This window comes from Sus scrofa, chromosome 2 (genome assembly GCF_054392235.1).
Source record: "Sus scrofa isolate SSC_HxYL_T2T_F1_AM1 chromosome 2, Sscrofa_HxYL_maternal_Yorkshire_Landrace_v2.0, whole genome shotgun sequence".
Lineage (NCBI taxonomy): Eukaryota > Metazoa > Chordata > Mammalia > Artiodactyla > Suidae > Sus > Sus scrofa.
This window is the reverse complement of record NC_139384.1, coordinates 7,306,225-7,329,814: the sequence shown is the minus strand read 5'-3', so window position 1 is coordinate 7,329,814 and position 23,590 is coordinate 7,306,225. Positions and strand designations below refer to the sequence as shown.

Genomic DNA, 23,590 nt, shown 5'->3' with positions numbered 1-23,590 from the left:
CCATGGGGGCAGCACGGAGCCCAGCCTACCCTGTCTGCTTGACCCCTCTCGGTGCCCAGAGCCCCGTGGGTGCCCACCTGTTCATGGTGAGGGCAGAGCCCAGGTTGGAGGAGACGCTGTGAAGATCACGGGTGGGGGTGGGGGGTACCTGCTCCTCCAGCCCGGGGGCCGCCTAGTTCTCAGTCATCAGAGGCTCTCCAGACTTCTTCACTGCCCCCCCCAAATAAGCTACTGCAGCTCAGCCCCCACCTGGCACAAGAAAGGGGGTCGCAGCCCCGTTTGCAGGCCTCATTCTATGGATGGGAGGCAGCAGCTGCCACAGAGCTGAGCATGGCTAGGGAGGGACTGCCACCCACCCTGGCGGGCTTGCCAGTCTGTCCCTGATGGTACTTTGGCCCCCAAATGCTCTGCCAGTGCCAAGCAGGTGCTGTCGGGAGCGGGCCCCAGGAAGAGACAGCTAAGCGCAAGAAGCCGGCTTCGGCACAATTAAACTGTTTTAATGCAAGAAAAAAAGTCTTGTCTTCAGTTGCTTTTTCTTCCCACAGGTAAGGGTGGTTAAGCCATTGCACCTTAAACAGTGAATTCCCGACAAGGATGTTGCTTCCACCCCCGATACCCTATGGAATAGGGGGCCGAGGCCGGCTGGAGGTAACAAGGCCAGTTCCTGGCCACTAGGGCCCGGCAGAGGTCTAGAGAACGGCACTGGGAGGGGGACCACGGTCAGAGGTCAGAGTGGAGTCCCCGAAACCCCTGAGGGAGTGCCTGGTGGGAGGCCTGCTCCCCCGCCGCGATGGTTCTTCGATGTCGGCTCCAGGCCCTGACCACTGGCCAGCAGGCAGGTCCAGACCCCTGGACGCCGTGCTGGGATAGCCCAGCCGAGGCAGGGCAGAGAGGTGGCCTGAGCTGGCCTCTCACTGGCTCAGGTTTCTCGCTGCTCAACCCCGGGGCTGCTATTTTAAGGGCATCCAAGTTGAGCAGCGCCCCCCTTTGCTCAGGGAGGAAGGCAGGTGGGCAGGGGGAGGGGCTGGGGGTGGGGGGGGTCCCTGGCCTCTGCTGGCTGGAGCACCATGCCACACCAGGTTCCGGGGACCCACTGCGCAGCAAAGGCAGGGAGGGCGGTGCCACCAGGACGTTGCAGGAGGGCGAGGGGAGGAGAAAGCAGCTCTCTCCGGGGGCTCCGGCGGGGTGCGCTCTGCACACACCCCATGTCTGATGGCTCCTGAGTGGAGCTGTCCCCTGGCTGGAGTGTGGGGAAGGAGACAAAAATCACAGCTTCTGAACAAGTGGTTGGGAAGTTATTGGAAAATTCAGTCCAGTAGGAAAGCTGTTAACTTTACAGAACAAAACCTAGCTTATGTATTTCTCTGGAAGATGGGCTCTCTCACACTCGCCCAGCCCCCGCCTCCCCAGAAAGGCAGCTGGGCCTGGCTTCGGTGACATGAGAGCAAGGAGCAGGCCCCTGGACAGGAGGACGCGGGGGGTAGGGGTGGGAGGAAGGCACAAGAACTAACTGAATCTGGGAGCGGAGGGAGAGGGCAGGGCTGGGCGGGAAGGAAGCCCGTGGCCTGGTGGAGCCACTCAGCCTAGAAACAAACGAGGTCCCGCGTCCCCGTCTACATGGTTGCAGCCGCGGGAGGGGTGAGCCGGGCGCCCTCCCCCGGGGCGGCAGGTGCTAGAGAGCCAGCGCAGGAGCCGAGGACGCGCAGGACAGAGGCGGGGTGCGCTGGGGCCGCCAGACGGAGGAGGAGGCGGAGGAGGCCAGAGAGAAGGCTGCCTCTAACGTTATATATTAAAAATATCCGTAGTTCTTATGCACAAAATTCCACCCTTCACATGTAAGGATCACCCCGGCCTCCCTGGCAGCAGCCTTAAGAGAAAGACGGTGGTTTTCCTTTGCGAGCTGCGGCAACAGGGCTCGGTCCTTGTGGGCTTGGGAACCGCCGCCCCTCCGCTCCCCCAGCCGCTGCGGGGCCGGCACGGAGGCGGCCGACTCGGCCGGCGGGGCCGCGGTCACTGGGGCCTCCGCTTGGAGGGCGGGATCAGGTGCGGGGGCAGGTCGGCGGGCAGCTCGTGGCCCTCCAGCTTGACTTTGATGAGGTGGTTGGCCAGGGCGAACTCCTCGTCGTCCAGCAGCCCGTCCCGGTCCACGTCGGCCAGCTTCCAGATCTTGCCCAGCACCGTGTTGGGCAGCTTGGACTTCACCATCTCCTTCTTGGCGTTGGCGCCCGTGATCTTGCCGTTGACGGGCGACAGCGTGTAGAAGATCTCGTCGTAGGTGGGCTTGTCCTTGCCCACCACCCACTCGACGTCGTCAATGCCCTCGCCGGCCCCCTCCCCGTAGCCGTGCCCGAAGGGCCCGTTCATGGTGCCTTCGAAGGCGCCGCCCTTCACGGCCTGGGCGGGCATCAGGGACTCCTCCTGACGCACCATGACCATCAGCCGGGCGATGTCGTTGGCCAGCATGTCGTCCACTGTGTCCAGCAGCTTGGGCTTCAGGGCCTGGAACTTGCTGAAGTCCTGGGACTGCAGGAGCTCCTGCGGTGGGAGGGAGGAAGGACGGGGCTGGGTCAGGCTGCGCGGTGGAAGCCGGGGTGCCCAGGAAAGAGCCGGCTCCGCGTCACGGCCCCGATCACTTAGCATTTCAGGCAGTGGTGTGAACTGCCCCCTCCCGGGGCCTTGGTGCCCCCCGCTATAAATAAGAGGTAAAAACAGCCCCCCCTTTGCAGCCTCCTTAACTGGGAGGAGACTGGGGTGCCTGGCACGGCCCAGCCCGCTCCCTCCCCCTCTGAGTGAGTCACCACATTCCCCTGCGAGGTGTCACGGGCCCGGGGGGGCGGGGGGAGGTCGGCTTCTCCCATCGGGTGGGGCGCTGGTGATTAACCAGGCTGTTTCCATTTGGGGAGGCCCCGCCCCATGGAGCCAGGGTTCCCTCGGGAACCACAGCCCCGGTGACCTGAGGCCGCCTCAGGGTGTGGGGGACAGCCCACCTGCATCTTGCGGAGGCTGGGGAAGTCGCCGGGGGAGATCTGGTGCTCGCGCTCGATCTTCTGGTAGATCTCGCCCAGGTTGTTGACCAGCTCTTTCTTCTTGCTCTCTTTGCCGAAGACATTGGGCATCTCCTTCTTGAGGGAGCTGATGATGTAGGCGTGGACCTGGGGCAACAGGGACGGGGTGTGCGTCAGGCGCCTCCCGGACACCTTGCTGGGAGCGTGGCCTGCACCCGGGCTGCCCCAGAAAGCTGGGACCAGAACCCGGGACTGCTAACAGCAGCCCAGAGCCCACGTTCTTGCCGTTTCTCCGTGCGCACCTGCCACGCTCCCCGCAAGCCAAGCGGAGCCGCGCCGCGCTGCTTCTACGGGCCTGTGGATGGTTTGGGGACTCCAGCCCGGCCTGTGTGACGCCCCGCTTTATCATCCTGACAGGCTCAGGGGTGACTAAGGACTGGAAAATCCCGTAAGGCTTCTCCCAGATGTTTCCGGCTTTATCTAAACTCAGTACCTTGCTCAGACACTGGCCAAGTCAGGGCGGCGCAGCCTCCCCGTCCTCACAGCGCACCGGGAACGCTGGCGACCCTGCGAGGCCTGGCCCTCAAAGCCCTCCGCCTTGCCAAGCACCGTCCAGCCGTGGAGAGCTGCCGCTCTGCCCCATCAAAGCCCCTCCACCGGCCTGACCCCACCTGCCTGGGCTGGGAGCCTGGCCGAGCACTATCCTGTCCCAAAGACACAGGCGTAGCTCTGCCCGTCACAGGCCAGCAGAGAGAGCGACTCACTCCAGGAAGTGGAAACAGTCTCGAAACAGCAGGTGCAGGACAGGACTGGAGAGGACGGGGCTTTCCAGGCACCGTGACTCAGTGTGCCCGGGGGCCCGGCGCGGACACGCCAGCTCTGAGAGGAAGGAGCAGGGGCCCGAAGTCTGCCCCTCATTCTGTCCTGGAAGGAAGCTGAGCGAGAGCACGGGAGGCCCTGTCAGGAGAGGGGCTGGGCGGGGTGGGCGGGGAGCTGCCTTCCCTGCAGCTGAGCAGAGGCCGGGCCGGGAGACCCACTCTCTCCTCCATTCACTGCCCCTCCCGTTTCAGCTCCTTCGCGGCCAGGAGCGGGTGATGGGGATTTTCGCATGGCTTCCTTTTTTCAGAACTAGCTCCACTCACCAGGAAAGTTCCAGAAGTGAGGTATCTAGAGAAATGTGCAGCCCTGCATCCTCCAGAGTGGGATTCTGCACCTTCACCGTGCATACGGGTCACCAGGGGACCGTGTCCGAATGCAGAGTCTGGTTTGGTAGGGCGGGGGCCTGGGAACCTACTCTTCCAGCAAGTTCCAATCTGCTGGTCCAAGAGCACTGGGGAAGTGGGGTGGGGACACAGACTGGGATAAAGGATGCAGGGTCACTTCTCTTTTTTTTTGGGGGGGTGCTATTTTAAGGCTGAATCTGCGGCATATGGAGGTTTCCAGGCCAGGGGTTGAACTGGAGCTACAGCCGCCAGCCTACACCACAGCCACAGCAACGCGAGATCCGAACCGCATCCTCGACCTACACCACAGCTCACGGCAACACTGGATCCTTAACCCACTGACTGAAGCCAGGGATTTGATCCGCGTTCTTATGGATCCTAGGCAGGTTCGTTAACTGCTAAGCCACGAAGGGAACTCTGGGGCCACTTTTCTTTACTCAGGCCAGGGAGTACCCAGAGCTACTTGACCTGGGCCTCAAGATGGCATGGGGTGCCCTGGGCCACCGTTGTTTGGACTATGGCAGAGTCCCCAACCTCTGGGCTACACACAGGCAGGCAGCTAGCTCCCTGGGGGCAGGAGTGTGGCCCATGGGGCTCCTCCCGGCTCTCCCGGGACAGAGCCTGCCCCAAGAGGTTTAGGATGCAGCACTATTCAAAGCCACACGTCCTCAGGGGACAGGTCCTGTCCGGGTGTCAGATGGGTCCCCCGTGGCATTAATCTTCCTTTCCCAGCCTCAGGCCTCCCCGGGGTCCCACTGAAAAAGCGTGGTCAGGCACTGAGATTCCGACCCCTTGAGCAACTCTGATGCTGTCAGCAGGTGCCAGCAGGCCCTGTGCCTCCACGGAGGAGCAGGGACGGTTTACAATGCCTCTGGGGTGGAGGTCACCCAGTGTCCTCTGTGCTGCAGGCTTGCGTCCCACCTTGCTACCAACTACCTCCTGTCCTGGCTTCAGCATCATCTCACGCCCAGGCCCCCATTCCGACCCACCCCCCAGGACAGCTCCCCAGTCACCGGCTTCTGCAGCATCCCACCCACGCCTACCCGGAGACAGTACAAATAAGGCAAATAAAGTCCTGCTTTCTTCTTTTTCTTTTCCTTCCTCTTTTTTTTTTTTTTTTTTTTTTTTTTGTTTTGTTTTTTAGGGCCGCACCCACAGCATATGGAGGTTCCCAGGCTAGTGGTCAAATCGGAGCTACAGCTGCCAGCCTACACCACAGCCATAGCAATGCAGGATCCAAGCCGCATCTGTGACCTACACCACGGCTCACAGCAACACCGGATCCTTAACCCACTAAGTGAGGCCAGGGATTGAACCTGTGTCCTTATGGATGCTAGTCTGGTTCTTAACCCACTGAGCCCCAACAGGAATTCCCAGCTGTGCTTTCTTTTTCTTTCTGTGCTCTGCTTTCCCCTGGATAGCTGAGGAGGGCCAGGAGGGGGGGGGGAACCTGCCCCACCGCATGCCCAGCGCCCTGCCCTGTGCTTGCTGAGGGCATGTCCGTGCTCAGCAGACCCCGGGGAGCTCACAGGGCCTCGAGGGACACCCCCGCCCACTCTCCACTTTCCAGGCTGCCCCTTGGGACAGCGGTACCTTCTTGTTTGAGGTTTATGTGTGCCAACAAGAATCTCAGGTGGGAAGAGGCTTGCAGTCAGGGGCACACAGGCTGAGGCAAGGCAGGGCCCCGCGTGGCCAGGGGTCTGCAGGGCTGGGCCTTGGGCATCCCAGCCCAGCGCTCCCCCCGGGGGTCTACCTTGGCCAGGCGCGCCCGCTTGATCAGGTCGTTGAGCTTCCTGAGGGCGGCGTTCCGGGGCAGCGACTGGATGTCCTTGAAGAGGTCCTGCTCCTCGGCCTCGAAGAGCTTGCGGTTGTCGGGGATGAGCAGCGGGTGGGACCAGAAGGAGCCGATGTAGACCCTGACCACCTCGGGCGTGTTGATGATCTTCCCGAGGGACCACATGAGGGCCCCGTAGACCCGCATCAGCTGCTGCGTCTCGATCTGGTCGGCCTTGTTCAGCACCACGCGGATCTTGTCCTCGTGGTTCTTCAGGGCCTTGATGACTTCGGAAAACTCGTCGGAGATGTCCAGCTTGTGGGCGTCAAAGAGCAGGATGATGCGGTCCACGCGCTCGGCGAACCACTCGAGCACGGCCGCGAAGTCGTAACCTGCGGGGAGGGACGGGCGCGTCAGGGGCGCCAGGCGGTCTGACTCGGCCTGGTACGTCTCAGCCCGGGGTCGCTGACATTTCCAGAAAGTACCCACGTGGACAGCACAGCAGGTTCAAGGCCTGCCTTTCGTAGCCGCCACGGCAACCCCTCGCCCACGGAGCACCTGGCACGAGGAGGCCCTTCACCAACACACAATGCGAAGGGAGTCACAAAGTCCGAGCGACCAGGACATGAGAACAGCCCCGGGCCCTGCCAGTCAGGGGGGGGCCCTGCTCACGTAAGCCCTGCAGTTGCTGCCTGCTCAGTGCCGTGTGCTGGGCCTCCCGTTCCGCAGGGAAGCTCCTTCGTTCTCTACAACGGGGGTTGGCAAACTACAGCTCAGGGTCCCATCTGGCCCATCACCTGTTTTCGCAACTCAGGTTTCACTGGAACACAGCCTGCGCATCGGTACTGCCTCTGCTGCTTCCATGCTGCACCGGCAGAGTTCAGCTGCGGAAGAGCCCGCATAGCCTGCACAGCCCCGAGTGTTAACACTCTGACCTTTGAGAATAGGTCTGCTGACCCCTGCTCTACAAGCCCCAAGCCCTGCAAACCACTTCCCCTTCCAGGTCTCAAACACTTCTCCAAAATGAAGCAGCTGGATGAAGCTCCAGCTCTCAACTCTGTTCTATGCTGCGTCCCCCCAACAAATTAAGGCCCGAGGGGACTGGGTCATCTGCGGCAGTACTGCTGACTGGAACACGTCCTCTATTTTTTTATTTTTTGCTTTTTTAGCGCCACACCCCCAGCTCATGGGGGTTGTCAGGCCAGGGGTCGAATCGGAGCTGTAGCTGCTGGCCTACACCATGGCCACAGCCACGCCAGACCCTCAACCCACTAAGCAAGGCTGGGGATTGAACCTGCGTCCTCATGGATCCTAGTCAGACTCATTTCCGCTGCAGCACAACGGGAACTCCAGAACACGTCCCTTTGTACAGAACTGTCCAGTTTTAGCTGGATTCGTGGCCCCCCAGCTTAAGGCTGAATTTCGCAGCCTCTCGTGCACAAAGAACAGGTGCCTGAGTGCTTTGTCCTCTTCCCTCTCTGGGAGGACAGGGATGTAGGGGGGATGGCAGGAGCTGGAACAGCCATGCTGGGTTCAGGATGGCCCTGGGTTATTGTATTTCACATAAACTATTGGATACCTGAGTTAAGGCAATGGATTTGTAGGTCTCTGCAATAGTGGTTTAATTTGCATTCTATTTTATAATCATGCCGTCTCAAAATGTTTCCACTTCTTCTTCTTTTTTTTTTTTTTGTCTTTATGCCATTTCTTGGGCCACTCCTGCAGCATATGGAGATTCCCAGGCTAGGAGTCGAATCGGAGCTGTAGCCACCGGCCTACACCTGAGCCACAGCAATGCGGGATCTGAGCCACGTATGCGACCTACACCACAGCTCACGGCAACGCCGGATCCTTAACCCACGGAGCGAGGCCAAGGACCGAACCCGCCACCTCACGGTTCCTAGTCGGATTCGTTAACCACTGAGCCACGACGGGAACTCAAAAATGTTTCCACTTCTTATGCCGCCCCCAGAAGAAGTGCAATTCCATTTCTCATCTTTTAGGAGTACGAAGGAGAGGTAGGAAGACCAGGTGGACACAGTGGTCCCAGAGCCTTCGTGAAGCTCAGGTCCCAGCCCCCGAGCTGCCATCTTTCTGGGTGACTCTGGGCAAAGCCCCAGGTTTCTTACTTGCTGACCACAGGCTGTACCCCAAATGTACGGCTGAACCAGTGTGTACCTCCCTAAGCACAGTCACACCCCTGAGAATAAGCCAGAGAGGCCGTTCCTGTAGAGAAGAGGCTGGGGCACCGCCCAGAAACAGGCCAAAACCAAGCTCCCCCACCGCAGGGCTGCTCCTAGGCTCCCCGCCCCGACCAGGCTGGGGTCTAGGCATGCCTTCCCGGGATGGCAGGAGACAGAAAAGTAGCAGGTAGAGGGGAGACCAAAGAAAAAGAGTGTCAACACAAGGCCCAGAGTGACTCACGGTGCCACGGGGAGGGCAGCTACCACCTTCCCCTCGTAAGGCGTGGCTGAGCAGTTCACCGGCTCAGAACCCACTCTCCTGTCCAGCCAAACCTTCGAGGCTGAATGGGAGTCCACAGTCAGCCTCCGAGGTGGCCCCTACTGGGGACACTCCCCCCAGGGTCCCCCCCACCACACCCCTGGCCAGGCTTTCAGACAAACAGGGCCCCATGTGGGGTGTGCCTGGGGTGGAGCTGTGCCCGGCTGGACAAACATTCCGGCCCCAGGCCTCCGGGTTCAAGTGGGCTCCGTGCCGTCTGCGCACCTGAGGCCGCAGCGTTCCGGCAGCGCCCCGCGCCCCGCCCTCAGAAAGAACACAGGCTTCGGTAGCAAGAAAGCTCTGGGTTCGCCTCCCGGCTCCAGCTGCTGAGTCTGGGGCCCAAAGTTCTTAATTTCTGACTTAGTCTGTTTTCATCTGCAAAAAGCAAATAAACGGCCTCTGCCTAAGATCAGAGGGAGGGTGAAACAAGGTGCCCGGTCGGGCTCTGCACAGGCCCCGGTGCTGGCGTGACACCAGGGGGTCGGGGAGGAGCCCCCGGAACGAGGGCCGAGCTGGGGCTGCATCACTGATGAGGCACCAAGACAACACACGTTCAGCCCAGCTCGGAGGCCAGCTCCGCCCTTGCTGCGAGACACCGAGACTTAAGGAAAACCCCGGAGGGAAGGTTCCGGAAGCCTGAGCACGCAGCCCAAGCGTTTCCTGCCCCAGCACCGCGGCAAAGAGGCCGCTCTGGTCCGAGGCAGCCCCTGGACCGGCCAGTTTCGTAACAGGGTGGAGGTGAGCTGGGAACTGGGCGCAGCAAAGCCCCTATGACTGAACTTGAGCCTGGACGGGGGGCTTCCAGAGGTGCATGCAGATCTCGGCCATGGCCGAGCTGCCAGAGTCCCCGCGCTCAGAGGACGTCGGAGGGCCCGGGAGCAAGGGCCAGGCCACTCCTGTGCCCGCCAGCCAGCCACCGCCAGGCTGCTGGTGCCCAAGGACAAGGTCTGCCTGGCTCTGGACCCGAGGATCAGGCCAAGGGGAGCGGGGCCGGCTGGGCCTCGCTGCCACCGCCTTTTATGGCCGGCTCTGGGAACGGCAGGTCAGCACTGAAAAAGCGATGACTCAGGGCTGAACGGCTGCTCCCTCTCAGCAAAAACGAGGCCCCACTTCTCCCCTCGTCGCACTGCCCTCGGACCGCCACAAGGCCACAAGTTCAAACGACCACAGAGTCACACAGCTGGGGAGGCGGCAATGGCCAAAGCTGGGAACAGGGGCGCCCTGATGGGCTGGGCTCGAGGCCAAGTTAGCTTTGGCCCAGGAGCCAGGACAGCACACAGGGAGCTGAGGTCACCCCGGACTCCACCCAGCGTGGCCTGACTCCTCCCCTTCCCCCTATGGCAGGCGGGGGGTCTGGGGTGCAGATGATGGGGGAAGAGAGAGGAGGGGAGGAGGGAGGAGGAAAGGGAGGCGTCTGGAGGAGGCCCCAGTCCGGGAGCCCCCAGCCAGAGCGAGGGCCCTGCGCAGCTCTGCCTGGAAACCCAGTTATTCGTCTTGAGTTGCAACTAAGAGAGCAAAGCCCATTTTTTTTTTTTTTTTTTTTTTTTTTTGCAGGTGAATGAAATTTCCTGTTTATATGGAAAGTGCTCACACTTCTGATGACAGCGACCTGGTGGCTGGCCAAGCTCACCCACAGGTCATGAAGAAGGTCACACATGCTCAGGCTTGAGCGAAGTCATGGCAGGTGGAGGACGTACTGGCCCGTGACCGCAGCCACGGCCAGGCCCCCCCGGCCCCCCTCATGCAGCCTGAGTGTCTCCACAGGCATCAAGGGCTGCACCGACTCACCGCTGCGGCCCTGAGAGCATCAACCAAGTCCACGCACTGGCCACTGTGGGCCTGGGCAGCTGACACATCCAGGGACAAGGGACAAGTTCAGAGAGGAGCCCCCATTCCTGGCACTGTCCCCGGCACTGCGCCTTCAGGCTTTGGGACATCCTAGAGGCCAGCCTTGGCAGCAGGACCGGGCACCAGGGACCACCTAAGGCACAGCGTCTCCTCAGCAGAAGCAGGAAGGCACGTGCGTCTGGTGAGGAGAAAACCCCACCCTACCCACCGGGACAGCTGTGAGGACACTGACACCCACAGAGGACCCAGACACCCAGACACCACAGTCAGAGCAGGTGAGCCAGACGGAGAGGGCTGGCCCTGCAGTGAGGAAAAGCCAGTGCTGATAAGAGACAGGCTCTGGCTCAGACAGTTCTGGGACCTCGAAGACCTTACGAAATAAGCCCTCACAGAGATGGCTCCGCTGGTATGAGGGGCCTAGAGCCAGACGCAGTGACACAAAGTCGAAGGGCGGGGGCAGGGCCTGGGGGGAGGGGGAGCTGTTTAATGGAGACAGAGTTTCTGTCTGGGAAGAGGAAAAAGTTCTGGAGGGGATGGTGGTGACGTCTGCACAGTGAGAATGTCCTTAACGCCCCTGAACCATGCGCTTAGAATGGTACAAATTGCAAGTTCCCCTGTAGCGCAGCGGGTTAAGGATCCGGTGCTGCCACGACTATGGCAGGTTCGATTCCTGGCCCAGGAACGTCCACATGCTGCAAGCGCAGCCAAAAAAATAAAGAAAAAAAAAAGGGAATGGTACATCTCACGCATATTTTGCCACATACCCGGCCCCGGGGGGCGGTGGGAAGAAGAGTGGCCCTGGGCAAGTCAGTGGAGTGATGGATGATCAGCAAGAAAGCACAGGAGGCCCGAGCTTGCCCGCCACCTTGGCTCTGAGCCCCCGAGCCTCCTGCAGGCCCCCTCCTGCTCCGCGGGTCCTGCCCTCCTCACCCAGTCCGCCTCCTGCCCAGAGGCCCGCTTCCCACCCTCTGGCACCACGGCCACGAGGGAGCAGTCGTGACGCCCAGCACCCTCCGCACACAGGTAGTTCCAGCAGCTGGGGGAAAAGCTGCTTCACACATTCCAGAAGTTTCTAGAACATGAACAATAGAGGGTTTGTCTCCAATCAACGTTTGTTTCCTGCCATTCAAGCTGCGTGGGCCTTGGCGTTTCTTGCCACAGCTCTCACCACACACGCCTCTAACCCGAGCTGGGGCCGGGAGGACGGGGTGCAGGGGAAGAGGAGAGACTCAAGACTCAGGACCGACACCGGGAGGACGCCTGAGCGTCCTCGCGCCGAGCTCCTCAAGGGAGGGGCTCCTCCAGCAGCTCAGGGGTCGGGGCGCAAGGGGCCTCCCGCGCCTAGGGGAGCAATAAACTTCGTGCGCTCCGCCAATGTCAAGAGCAGCTTTATTCAAAACTGCCCCAAACCAGGATCGCGGAAGCCCTTCAACAGGTGAATGGGTGACAAGCTACAGCGCATCCCAGGATAGGACAGAACCCCCACAAACGGGAATGAGCTGCGGACTCTCACGGGGAGCCTCAAAAATCAATGCCCCATGAAAGACCGACTCAAAAGGCTTCACACTGCGGGATCCCACGTGGGACACTTGGCAGGAGGCGCAACTGTGGGGGCAGAGAGGAGTGGGTGCTTGGGACCAGGAGGGACTACGAAGGGGTACGGGGAACTTTCTGGGGTGACGGCAAGACTACCTTGGTGGTGGTGGTGGTGGTTGCCCGGCTGCTTCAGGGAGGATCTTCCCATGGAGAAGGCAGACCCAGCAAATCTAGCAGAGGCCGGGCCGGGGAGGGGCGGACGCCCTCCGGAGAATCAGGCCCTCCTGGGAATCCTGAACCTCCTACTCACTCAGCAGCCAGCGCTGCAACCCCCGCAGCCTCTGTTTCTTCACCGGCAGTGTGAGAAGGGCAGCATTCTCCCGGGAGGGAGAGTAGTGCCTGGCACACGGCGGGCACGTCGCACATGTTTGCAATTATTTATTCACAGGATTTGTATTTCGGGCTCGAGAAGCTCAGATTCGGATGGGTGTGTAGGCAACGGCCGTGTCTAACGCGTGAAGAATGCCCCGTACCCCAAATATAAACTGAGCAGTTGCAGGCATGCGGGCCAGCTGCCGCCCAGCCAGGCTCGCAGCCTCGGAACAGGTGCGGTGCCAGCATGGGCTGGTCCTGCCCCCCTCGGGAGGGGGCACAGCAGCGCTCTGACTGACGCAGGTTTGGAGCAGAAGAAGGCTTTGAGGAGGGGGGCGGTCCCCAGAGGAGGTGCTGCCGGCTGAAGGGAAGCCCCTGCTGAGTCAGCGCCTCCCCCTCCTCCAGCCTCTTGGGGATGTTACTCAGAAAGAGGTCTTCCTCCTCCGAGTCTGGGAATCCCTGGGTTTTTCGGTGTCTGTATTTTTATTCAGCTGATGTTTGTTGGACACCTAACTGGGCAGCAGACTAGGGGGAAAAAAAAAAAAGACCTCAGCCTCAGGCACTAGGGCCAATGCTTCGATTCCTGTAAAATCACCAAGAGGAACCAGAGGCTGCTATTGCTCTTCTTGTTTTAGTGACACTGCTCCCAGGGGCTCAGCAACTCCCTTGGGCTCCTAAAGTACTGACCGGGGACTTGAACCTTCTGTCATTATCTGTGCTGAACCCAGGAGGGGCGCAGTACGTGACCTTGCACTAGTCCTCTGGGCAACTCTGAAGGCCCTGGTGGAAGCTGGCCCCGAGGGCTTTTAGGGCGGGCACCTCAGGAGGCAGGCAGCGGGAAGGGACGCCACTGGGTCAGAGGGCTCCAGGTTTGGGCCAGAAAGCCCCTACCTGACTGCTGAGCCAGACAGCTCCTGAACTGGAATGAAACTTGGGATGCAGGAGGGCAAGTGAGAACCCAGGGGACCAGCCAGCCTTGGCCAGGGCTCCTAGAGCCCGTCCATGGAAGGCTGGGCGGGGTGGGCGATTTCTGGCTGGAAGCAGACACTAGGGGAAAAAAAAGATCTCAGCCTCAGGCCCATTTCTGATCTCTCACTGGGAGATAAGTAGGGTGGCCCCTGGGCGATCCGGGAGGTGGGACCCCTGCATGGCACTGACTCAGCAGGGCCACAGGCGTGTCCAAGCCAGGCACGTATGGTGTGAGCATGATCTCTGCTGGGTTCAAATCCCAGGGCCGGAGTTCCCCTCGTGATGAACCCGACTAGTATCTATAAGGACACGGGTTTGATCCCTGGCCCCACTGGGTCGGTTAAGGATCCCATGTGGCTGTGGCGTAGGCCAGCAGCTGACTCCTAGCCTGGGAACTTCCATATGCTGTGGGTGCGGCCCCAAAATGACCAAAAAAAAAAAAAAGAGAGAGAGAGAGAGAGAGAGAGATCCCAGGGCCGAGATGGGTCAGCCTGTGTCCTCCTGCATCCTCCCGGGCTCCTTAACTTTGCTGAGCTCCGTTTCCTAACCTGAAAAGTAGGGGCTTCCTCAGAGGTGCTGCAATAAGCAGGTGGAGCTGGTTCCCACGGCCGCATCAGCAGAGAGACAGGCACGGGGCCGGCCGGCCTCCACCTCCTAATCCAAGTTGAAACAACCTGGCTCTGCTGACTCGACGCCCATGGGGGGGAAACGAGGCGCAAAAGTTACGGCTCAGCTCAGGGCCTCGTTGGGACAATGGCAGGAGCGCCCTGGTCGGGCCCCTGCCTCCTGGGCTGGGCCTTCTGCCGAAAGGAGCCTCCGACCGCAGCGGGTCCTCCCTGGGAAGACCCTGCTCCCCTCCAGGCCCCACCTGGACTCTGCTGGCGGCCAGCAGCCTGGAGGCCCAGACACCTGCCCCGCAGGGCCCCCGACGCCCTTCGGAACGCCCTTTATCAGTCACGCGGGCAGCACCCAAGAGCGAACGCTGTCTCCGAGGGTCACCTTTCTCGGCTGACACAGGAAAACTTTACCTTTCAGGTCTCTGGGGAGATTTGCACAAAGCGGAGGCGCAGCTCAGAGTCCCCCCACCCCTGCCCGCCGCTGAGGCCCCTTCTCTTCTCTGCAGCAATTTTTGGGGGTCTCTCGCAGAACCTGGGCTGCATTGTAACTGCTTTGGGCTTACACAGGCCCAACCTTATCTATCTTTCTTTCTTTCTCTTTTTCTTCCTTCCTTTCTTCCTTCCTCTTTCTTTCTTCCTTCCTCTTTCTTTATTTCTTTCTCTTTCTTTCTTTCTTTTTCTTTCTTTCTTTTTTCTGCTTTCTAGGGCTGTACCTGCGGCACATGGAAGTTCCCAGGCTAGGGGTCCAATTGGAACTGCAGCTGCCGGCCTACACCACAGCCACAAACAGCCACGCCAGATCTGAGCCGTATCTGCGACCTACACCACAGCTCATGGCAATACCGTATCTTTAACCCACTGAGCGAGGCCAGGGATCCAACTTGCAATCTCATGCTTCCTATTTGGAGTCCTCTCCACTGTGCCACAAGGGGAACTCCAACCCTATCTTCCCACACAGTATTTCCTACACACATTAGGCACCACAGGGAAAGGGGGGAAGAGGCGGCGGTTCGGGGGGCGGGGGGCAGACAGGATGGGAACTGCGAGTAAATGTAATTAGCACGCTGCTGTCCACGCAGCCTCCCCAAGGATGTCTCCAGAGAATGAGGTCGGCAGACCGGAGAAATGCCCCTGCTTGCCCGGGACCCTCCTTCTCTTTTGGAGACGGAAACACCTGCTTTCCACACTCTCAGCAAAGGGGGGCAGAGAGGCGGCTGGTCGGGGAGCCTGGAACACGCTGCCCCACTCTGACTTCCTCTGGCGGGCCACACGGGACCTTCGCAGTGACAGACGAATGGGGTCTCTGAGGAGGAAAAGCCCACCCCTTCTGCGTCCACCTAGAGGACACCAGCCCTGGAGCCACACTTAGCACAAGAGGTACCGCTCGGGGGACTTTCTCTGACTGATGAAACGCTGACACCAAAAATTTTCCACGGTCAATCCCAACTTGGTAACTTCTAGTAAAATCCTTTTCTTTCTTTTTTTCTTTTTAGGGCCACACCCTTGACATATGGAAGCTCCCAGGCTAAGGGTCAAGCTGGAGCTGCAGCTGCTGGCCTACAGCACGGTCACAGACACTTGGGATCCAAGCCACGTTTGCAACCTACACCGCTGCTCAGGGTAACACCAGATACTTAACCCACTGAGCGGGGCTGGGGATCGAACCTGTGTCCTCATGGATATTAGTTGAGTTCGTTACCGTTGTGTTACCGCAGGAATTCCTCCTTTTCTTTGTCTTTTTTTCTTTTTAGGGCTGCACCTGCGACATATGGAAGTTCCCAGGCTAGGCATCGAATCAGAGCTGCAGCTGGCGGTCTACACCACAGCCACAGCAACACCAGATCCAAGTCACATCTGTGACCCATGCCTCAGCTTGCGGAAACTCCAGATCCTTAACCCACTGAGCGAGGCCCGGGATCAAACACGCATCCTCATGGAAACTAGTCAGATTCTTAACCCACTGAGCCGCAACGGGAACTCCTAGTAAAATCCTTTTAACCCAAGCCCTCCAGGTCATGGAGGGAAGAAAACAGCCTCTAAAGTCAGTCTGAGCGCTATTACTTCACAGGGTGGAAAGCCCTCCTCCAGTCAGAGGGATGCACTTCTCTTTCTCGTTCTCAGACCTCCTCCTCCCTGCCCACGGTGGGTAGGGGAGGCCTGCGCGGCTGCCCAGGGACCTGGGAAGGGACACTGCCCATGAGCAGGGGGCACAGGCAGGCCCCACAAGGTGGACCAGGCAGGGCACTCATGGTGAACCCCGCCTTCTCCTGCTGGCTTCCTTCAAACACCTGTCATCGGAGGGCAACGTGCAGGACTGCCTGACGGAGGGCATGCCGAGGTACTGCCCAGGTGCCTGTCGCATAGAGAGCAAGTTTGGACGCCACTGTCTGCCTTTCTGCTGATGGGGCGAGGAAGCAGAGGGAAGGGGAGGCAGGGGAGGGACACACCCCGGCAGGCAGGGCTAGGGCACCCTTTGCTGCAAGACAGACACTCCCGGCTTCTCAGTCTGCTGGGCTCTAAGGCCACAGGCTGAGGTGCCAAAGAAGCCAGGCAGGGAAACTTCACAGCCCTGGTGGGAAACTACTGCTGCTGAGCTCCCTTTTAAGAGACGGCAGGGGCCCTCAAATCCTGTAACTCTGCAGGTTATCAGGAGTAGACATCTGGGGAGGATAAGCCTCTTTTTATAAGCTCTTATAGTCTCTTATCTAAAGATGTAAGCACATCAACTCACCGACCTGATCTGATGGCCCCCAGTCATGAGAACCCCTCCCCAATCTGTGCCCCCAGGTCATGAGAGCGACCACTGGCAGAGCCTCAGAGGAAGGCCCTCCGGGAGAGCTGGGGTAGAGGCAGACGGAGAATACATTTCCTTTTGCGCCTCTTTCCCTTTAAGAGTAGCTTATGCAGACTTTGTAGGCTTGCTTTAGCAAAGGCCTTGTTTATCAGGTGTTTTCTTTCTTTCTTTTTTTTTTTTTGCCCATGCCAAGAGGCACAGGCAAGTTCCTGGGCCAGGGATCAAACTTGTGTCACAGCAGCAACCTGAGCCACTGCAGTGACAGTGGCAGATCCTGAACCCACCGTGCCACAAGAGGACTCCCCATTTAAGAAAATGCCTATTTTCTTAAACCAGGTTAAGGAGCTCCCACTGCAGGGCAGTGGAAACAATCCAACTAGGAACCATGAAGTTGCAGGTTCGATCCCTGGCCTCGCTCAGTGGGTTAAGGATCTGGCATTGCCGTGAGCTGGGGTGTAGGTCGCAGACTCAGCTTGGATCTGGCATCGCTGTGGCTGTGGTGTAGGCTGGCGGCTACAGCTCCAACTGGACCTCTAGCCTGGGAACCTCCATATGCTGCAGGTGCAGCCCTAGAGAGACAAGGGACAGAAAGAACAAAACAAGCAAAATGAACAAACAAAAAAACCAGGTTGGAACAATAAGAGCAGTAAGAAAGGAGAAACTGGCCCTCGCCTTTTTCGAAGAGGTCCCAGATCTGCTCAGGAGTGGAGGAACCTAAGTTCGAACCAGCCTGAGAGACAGAGGGCAGCTTCAGTTTGCTCTGATGCAACCCCATGTTGGCAGAGGCCCACAAGGCAGGGGAAAAGGAGACCCAAGGTTTCCCAGCACCAGAGGGGCCCCAGCCCCTCACACCCACAGCAGAGATGCACTGCCTTCCAAGACCTTGGGCCGCTGGCTTCAACGGCAAAGCTCACTTCTGCTGGGGCGCCCAGAAGGAAGGGTGCGGGAGAGATTTGCAAGTTAATGATAAACAAATCTGGTCCCTCGTCCTCAACCCCCTCCAAGTTTGAGCTCATTTCATTCTGACACTCGCAGCTGCAGGCTCCACTCTGAGCCTGCCAGATATCACCGCCTCCCCGTGCTCCCCCAGAGAGCATTCAGGCCCAAAGTCCCCCCTCCTTTTCTGCAAAAAGGAGCAGCAGCAGAAAAATAACCCAGTTCAGGCGCATCCTGAACCAGATCTCCACAGAAAAGCTTGGCAAAGTCAAGACAGGAATTTATACAACTAGAATGGGCCTGGCACACTTGTATCCAGTGTGGAAACCCACGCCATGCCCAGCTCCCAGGGAGCCTGCTGATCACGCACATTTAGGCAAATTTAAACACTTTTCTGCTGGCCCCTAGATGTGTAAAAAAATCCCTGCTAGCCTCTCCTTTCGGCTGGCTCTTTTTTCTTTTTGTTTTTGTCTTTTCAGGGCCGCACCTGCAGCGTATGGAGGTTCCCAGGCCAGGGGTCAAATCGGAGCTGTAGCTGCCAGCCTACACCACAGCCACAGCAACATGGGATCCGAGCCACGCCTGCAACCTACACCCCAGCTCACGGCAACGCTGGATCCTTAACCCACTGAGCAAGGCCAGCGATCGAACCTGCATCCTCATGGATGCCAGTCAGATTCGTTTCCGCTGAGCCACCACAAGAACTCCTTGGCTGGCTCTTTCAAGTCAAACTAACTGTTCTTTCATAGGCCTGATGGACTCACTAGGAATTTACACAGTTTTGGGAGGCAAAGCGTTTAAACACCAACTAAGGTGAATGAGCCCCAGGGGAGCAGGTTCAGAACAGCAGTGCAGGCTAAGCTACCTGGCTCAGAGGTGAGCCGTTTCCTGGGGCTTTGCCGCCAGCCCGAGGAGCCTGTCCTCCTGGTAAACAGGCCCCGGGGGCCGGGGAAGCCTGAAAGCCACACAAAATGGGCTGTCGTCTTACCCTGATGCTCTCGTAACCTCAGCAAAGGGAGCCAAGGAAAAGGCAGCTCCCGCCCCCACAGGGCTGGGAGAGACCTGGGCAGCACCTGGGTAGCTCCACAGATGGAAGCGGTCTGAGCGCAGCGGGCACCCTGGGCGGTGGCACAGCCCCTTTACCTCTGCTGATGCGCTGCTTCTCTCCAGACAGGATCCCGGGAGTGTCGATGATGCTTATGCTGTCCAAGACCGGGTTGGGCAGCTGGGCGCACATGAACCTGCACGAGAGCAAGAGCCCAGAAGAGAGACGTGAGGACTCAGGCATCGCCGCTCTGCCCGATGTGGGGGGGGGCAGCAGGGATGAACGGGCTCCTTCATCTCTGCCTCTGGCATCCTTTCGGAAGCAAGGCAAGGCACTTTAGGGAGCTTTGCTCCTGTCCTCAGTTTCCAGGGGTGGCCAGCAAATTGCACGTATTGTCTTAAGTGGCTGAATCCAACCAGCAGGCTCAACTGACCCAATCAGCACTTCCCTCACTCAGCCCCCTCCCACCCCAGGTCAAGAGTTCAGCTTACAAGCTGCTGACATGTTAGTGGAAACCGAATAAGCCTCAGCCACCACCATCCAATTCCAGAAGGAAAACAGAAGGGTGACAACTGGGACCTTGGAACTTCCTATTAAAACTTTCAAACACTTGACTGCATTTCCACGCACTGAGAGATGCTCCTTCCCTGCTGCTCTGGGGCCAGAGCTGCCCTTCCACTCAGCTGCTCCGGTGAAGGCACTGCAGTGGGCAGCTAGGGACAGCCGGGGCGGGGGGGCACAGAGGCTGCGTGATGGTGGGGCAGGGAGTACAGACATCATTCTCTGAAAGTCAAAGCTGACCCAAGACCGAAGCCACGGAGAGGCTGGCAACTCAAGAGCGAGGGGTTAGCTGCATGGGCCCGAGTTCCCACCGAGCCTAGAATAGCCCAGAACAGCCAGGGGCTGTCCCCACTGAGAGCAGAGACTCCCGATCGGACACAGAAAAGGCTCCATTAAGAACTTGTCTCTGCAAAAGGCATTGTGAGCAAAGAAAATACTGGCCCCTTGTCTAGGAATCTGAGCTGATTAGCTTCTCCTCTCAGCCCCGCCCTCCCAAGTGACCCTCAGCCCCCAGGCTGGGGGCAGCTGGCCAGGCCCAGAGGTGCTGCCTGCAAGCACGACGGAGCAGAACCTGCTGACCTGTGGGACGAACAAACCTTGGACCTCATCCTGGCCGGGCCAGCAGCGGGGCACGTGTGCCGTCAGTACCTGCACATTGGACCTGGGGCTGCTGCTGGGGCAGGGGTGGGCGGAGAGAACGCAGAACCAACAGGGTCGGAAGCAGTCCTGGCTCCAGGAAGGAACACATCAGAACGCCCCGCAGAGAGCCTAGTGAGCGAAGGTCTCTAGGTATGGGTGCTCTGCAAAGCCTGGGAGCGAGGCAGGAACCACGAAAGAGCAGGCACTGCGGAGGCAGCAGGTCCCATTTCCTCAACAAGGACGCCCGGATTCCATCTGGCGCTACGAGCACCAGTTTCGCAATGAGTTCACACGGACGGACACTCTTGGGATACCCTGGCTGTGCCCTGCCTCCGGCTCCCTCTGATTTTAGCCTTAGAGCAGCCACTTACGGGAAAGAGGCCGGAAAGTCAAGCCCGCGACTCAATGAGTCTCTTTAAAGAGAGTGCAGGAGAGGCTGTGTCAGGCAGTGAAGAGCCCCCTTTGTGTGCCCTGGCTGGCCGGGCAGCGCTGGTGTACTACACAGGCTGACACAACTCGGGGCCTCCGGGGCCACCCCACACCCCCAGCCTCGGCTGCTGAGGCCCCTTCCGGCCGGGCCCCCAGTGTGCTGGGACCGTCTGGAGGTGACGCGGTGGCAGAAGGAAATAGAAGCGTGGTTCTCAGACCTGCGGTGTCACGACACCGGGGCGCTTCTCTACCTCGCAGCCCTCCTGAGCTGCTTTTATTTTTTGCTCCAGGTAGAATGAGCAGGAGGTGGTCCCTGGCTGCATAAAAGCCACAGAGTCGGCATTGCATTAACTTGCTTGCTGAACAGATCAGCTGAGTTCTCTGCGCTGTGGTTTCCTGAAGGAGGTGGGGCTGCCTAGGTGACGGCTAAGATACCTTCCGGCTCTGAAAAGTTAGGTCCCCAAGTTCAGAACACAGGGCATAGGCCCGTTTCCCCTTTCAAAAAGGGTCTGCTCTCACCATCAAAAGGGACCCCAAAAGACAGCAGAAGTAGGCGTAGCTACCCTTCCTTTTGGCTTCCCAGATTTCTGCATGGAAACAGAGACCTAATAATACATGGAATTCCCAGCATAGCAGTCAAACTTTCCACAAGACTGGATGCTCCCCCCACCCCACCCCCCAGCTGACAGCCAATCTCCTCCCTACAGGCCCAGCAATTCTCAAACACCAGTATCCTCCAGAGGCAGGCTCCCGGCTGTGCCTCTTCTCAGCCGAAGGGCCTTCCTCTACTCTGGTCCCATAATCAAAAGCCATCAGCCAGGAAACAGGAGGACAGGCTTCAATGCCTGAAAGGGGCGAAAAGACAACAGGACCCCGCCTGCCTTCTCTGTTCAAGGTCAGCTCTGCGCTCGCTCGGAGGTGGGCCTGACCACCGGCTTGCATGAGGGCGAGCTGGTCTACCCTGTGTGGCTGGACAGTGCCTGGAAAGGAATGCAATCCTACAGGGTGGAGACCCTCCTGGAAGCCACGAGTTAAGGATTCTTTCCTAGGCGCTTCCCCAGATGAGTGAGACTCTGAAAGGCATGTGGAGTCACTCCCTGAATGGGGTCTGGCAGAGAGAGCAGATCTGGGAGGTCCTTTGGTTTGTCCCCTGGGGGTGTGGGGGAGATTTCAGAACCACAGACTAGGCCCATCGAGTGCCTTTAGAGAAACGTGAGCTTGGCTGTCACCCTCCTGAGAGAAGAGGCCGATGCTTTTCATTCATAGCATCACAAAGGTAAGAACCTTTGTGGTTAATTACCGTCCTCAGAGCTTTACCCATTTAACCGGGGGCACTAAGGCCCAAGCAGGTTAGGGAACGTCCTTGTGAGTCTACAGAGGGGCCTGAATCTCAAGCCAGGGCTGCAGGGGCTACCGCCTGGCAGCACAGACCTATACTTCTGAAAGCCCTCAAGCAGCGCAGGCCCTTCCGAGCTGCCCGCCCCTGGGAGAAGGGCTAGGGCTGGATGTGTCTGCTGCCTCTGCAGACGGCCTCAAACTCCGCAGGCCGCGGCAGACCCTCCCCGTCCCTCCTACACAAACCACCGGTCCCTGGGGAGGGCCAGCACACCACGCCAGCAATGGGAATGGCTAAAAGTTTCACCGTGTTTTTCCATGATACTTATGAGACAGACGCTGAAAGGAAAGGGTGAAGGGGCTGGATTGAATGAATTAGGTGTGCCCAGTCCGGGGAAAGAAGGTGGCGACCAAGACTGACTGAGGGAAGTGACCTGGGACCTCTGCCAGGGGGGTTGGGAGTTAAACCGATAACCTACAAAATTCTGGGGGGCGACAGAGCCGGGGGAGTCGGCGACGCCCTCTCCCAAACCACCCCCGATCTGGGAGGCGGCAGGGGAGCCTCGTCCCAGAGAGTTGTCCTAAGGGTCAAGCGGAGGGCCTTGGAAACAAAGAACAGAGGGACCCCGGTCGTCCCCTCCGACCCCCGGGGCAAGTGGCGGGTACCTGTTGAGGAAGGCGTTGCCGAAGGCGTTAAGCTTGCGGAAGGGGCGCCGCGGATCGACGACGAGCGCGTTGCCCGGCACCACGCCTTCGGTGGGGCCGTGCATGACCGCGATGAAGGAGTCGGTGGTGGGCTCGGGCCCGATGCGCATCCCCGGGAAGTCCTGCTCGATCAGGTGCCGGATGAAGGTGGTCTTGCCCGTGCTGTACTGGCCCACGAGGAGCACCATGGGCTTGTTGTCGAAGTCAGCGTCCTCCAGCGCGGGCGAGTGGAAATCGTGGAAGCGGTAGTGCTCCTCCAGGGGCAGCAGCTTCTGTGCGTACAGCTGCCGCAGCCCTTCGGCCACCGTCTGGAAGAGTTCCGGCTCCTTCTTGCGGCGGGCATCCTTGCTAACCCAGCTGAACATCCTGCCGGAGGCCGAGCTGGCTGCTGCTGCTGCGGGGTACAGCGGCGGCTGAGAACCGGGTGAGAGCGCTGAGCCGAGGCGGGGCCGGGCCGGCCGGCTGCGGGGCCGCGGGGCAGGGGGCGGGGAGCGGCCCGCACTGCGCAGGCGCACGGCACGGCCAGCGGAGCGCCCTCTGCGCACTGGAGCGCGCGCCTCGCCTTGCGCCCTTTATAAGGCCCGGCCGAGCGTACGGGGCACGCGCACGCGCGCGCCCGCCGCCTCCGCCACGCGGGGCCGCGGGGAATTGGGAGGGGGAGGGAGGAGCCCCGTCCGCGCCCTCCGCGCCACGTCCTCCCCTCCCCCGCCTCCCATTGGTCGATTCCAAATCTCGCGAGCTCCACTTTCTTCGCTCCGCTGCCCGCGCTCGGTGCGGTGGCACAACCGCACCTGTGTCGGCTCCCCCCTCGTGGGCCGGCTCGAGGGATGCTGCGGTTGGGAAGGCGGGAAGCGGGAGTCGGGCGCGAGGAGGTCTCAGGGTTTGCACGCCTTCCGTCACCGACGAGATTTCCAGTTAGACATCCCAGTACTCTGACTACGCGCCCTACTTACTGTTCCCTCTTGAACTGCCCTCCTCCTCCCACTGGCTCAGAATCCCCGGAAGCAAGAGGGAGCCTGGGGTCCCTGCGCCTGCTGCCTGCACTGCCGTGCCTTGCCTGCTCCTCTCGCCCTGCTTCCCTGCCACTCCCACTCATCTCTTCATCTTTTACCTGCTTTGGGAGAGGGAGAGACAGGAAAGAGGTAGTGGAGGGAGCTGAAGGAGCAGAACATCCTAGGCGGGCTGGTGACTGGGGGGAAAAAAAGGGAAGGGAGGAGGCTGTTGGGGAAAATCTGACCAGCAGCAGGAGGCCTGAGCTCCCCTTAGGCCAACGGGGCTTGGCATTGGGCGATGGACACTA

General features: G+C 59.7%; 1 protein-coding gene and 2 long non-coding RNA genes across 4 annotated transcripts; 2 read left to right on the top strand and 1 right to left on the bottom strand.

Moving 5' to 3' along the window:
- Positions 1-476: 476 nt before the first annotated feature.
- EHD1 (EH domain containing 1) lies at positions 477-22,754 on the bottom strand. 2 transcript variants are annotated; one of them, XM_085010787.1, is made up of 5 exons: positions 22,252-22,754; positions 17,220-18,817; positions 5,982-7,745; positions 2,988-3,152; positions 477-2,535 (listed from the first exon to the last, which is right to left on the bottom strand). In XM_085010787.1, the coding sequence occupies exons 3-5, from the start codon at positions 6,207-6,209 to the stop codon at positions 2,011-2,013; spliced, it is 918 nt and encodes a 305-aa protein (XP_084866913.1). In that variant the 5' UTR covers positions 6,210-7,745; positions 17,220-18,817; positions 22,252-22,754; the 3' UTR covers positions 477-2,010. The 2 variants fall into 2 exon arrangements, with proteins under 2 accessions (XP_084866913.1, XP_020938530.1); XM_021082871.2 differs by having other exon boundaries at positions 5,982-6,394; positions 18,720-18,817.
- LOC110259240 (uncharacterized) lies at positions 9,121-13,695 on the top strand. The gene is made up of 2 exons (XR_002341446.2): positions 9,121-9,242; positions 10,059-13,695. It is a non-coding gene; the product is annotated as an uncharacterized LOC110259240 (long non-coding RNA).
- Positions 14,512-22,515, top strand: LOC146405056 (uncharacterized). The gene is made up of 2 exons (XR_014836867.1): positions 14,512-17,059; positions 18,219-22,515. It is a non-coding gene; the product is annotated as an uncharacterized LOC146405056 (long non-coding RNA).
- Positions 22,755-23,590: the final 836 nt, after the last annotated feature.

Bases quoted from the DNA above. Each gene is read 5' to 3' on its own strand.
- EHD1 (XM_021082871.2), bottom strand. From the start codon at position 22,655: ATGTTCAGCTGGGTTAGCAAGGATGCCCGCCGCAAGAAGGAGCCGGAA. The intron at 18,818-22,251 runs GTACCCGCCACT...GCTCTCGTGCAG, and splicing joins GGCAACGCCTTCCTCAACAG to GTTCATGTGCGCCCAGCTGC. The intron at 3,153-5,981 runs GTAGACCCCCGG...CTGTTGCCCCAG, and splicing joins AGCGGGCGCGCCTGGCCAAG to GTCCACGCCTACATCATCAG.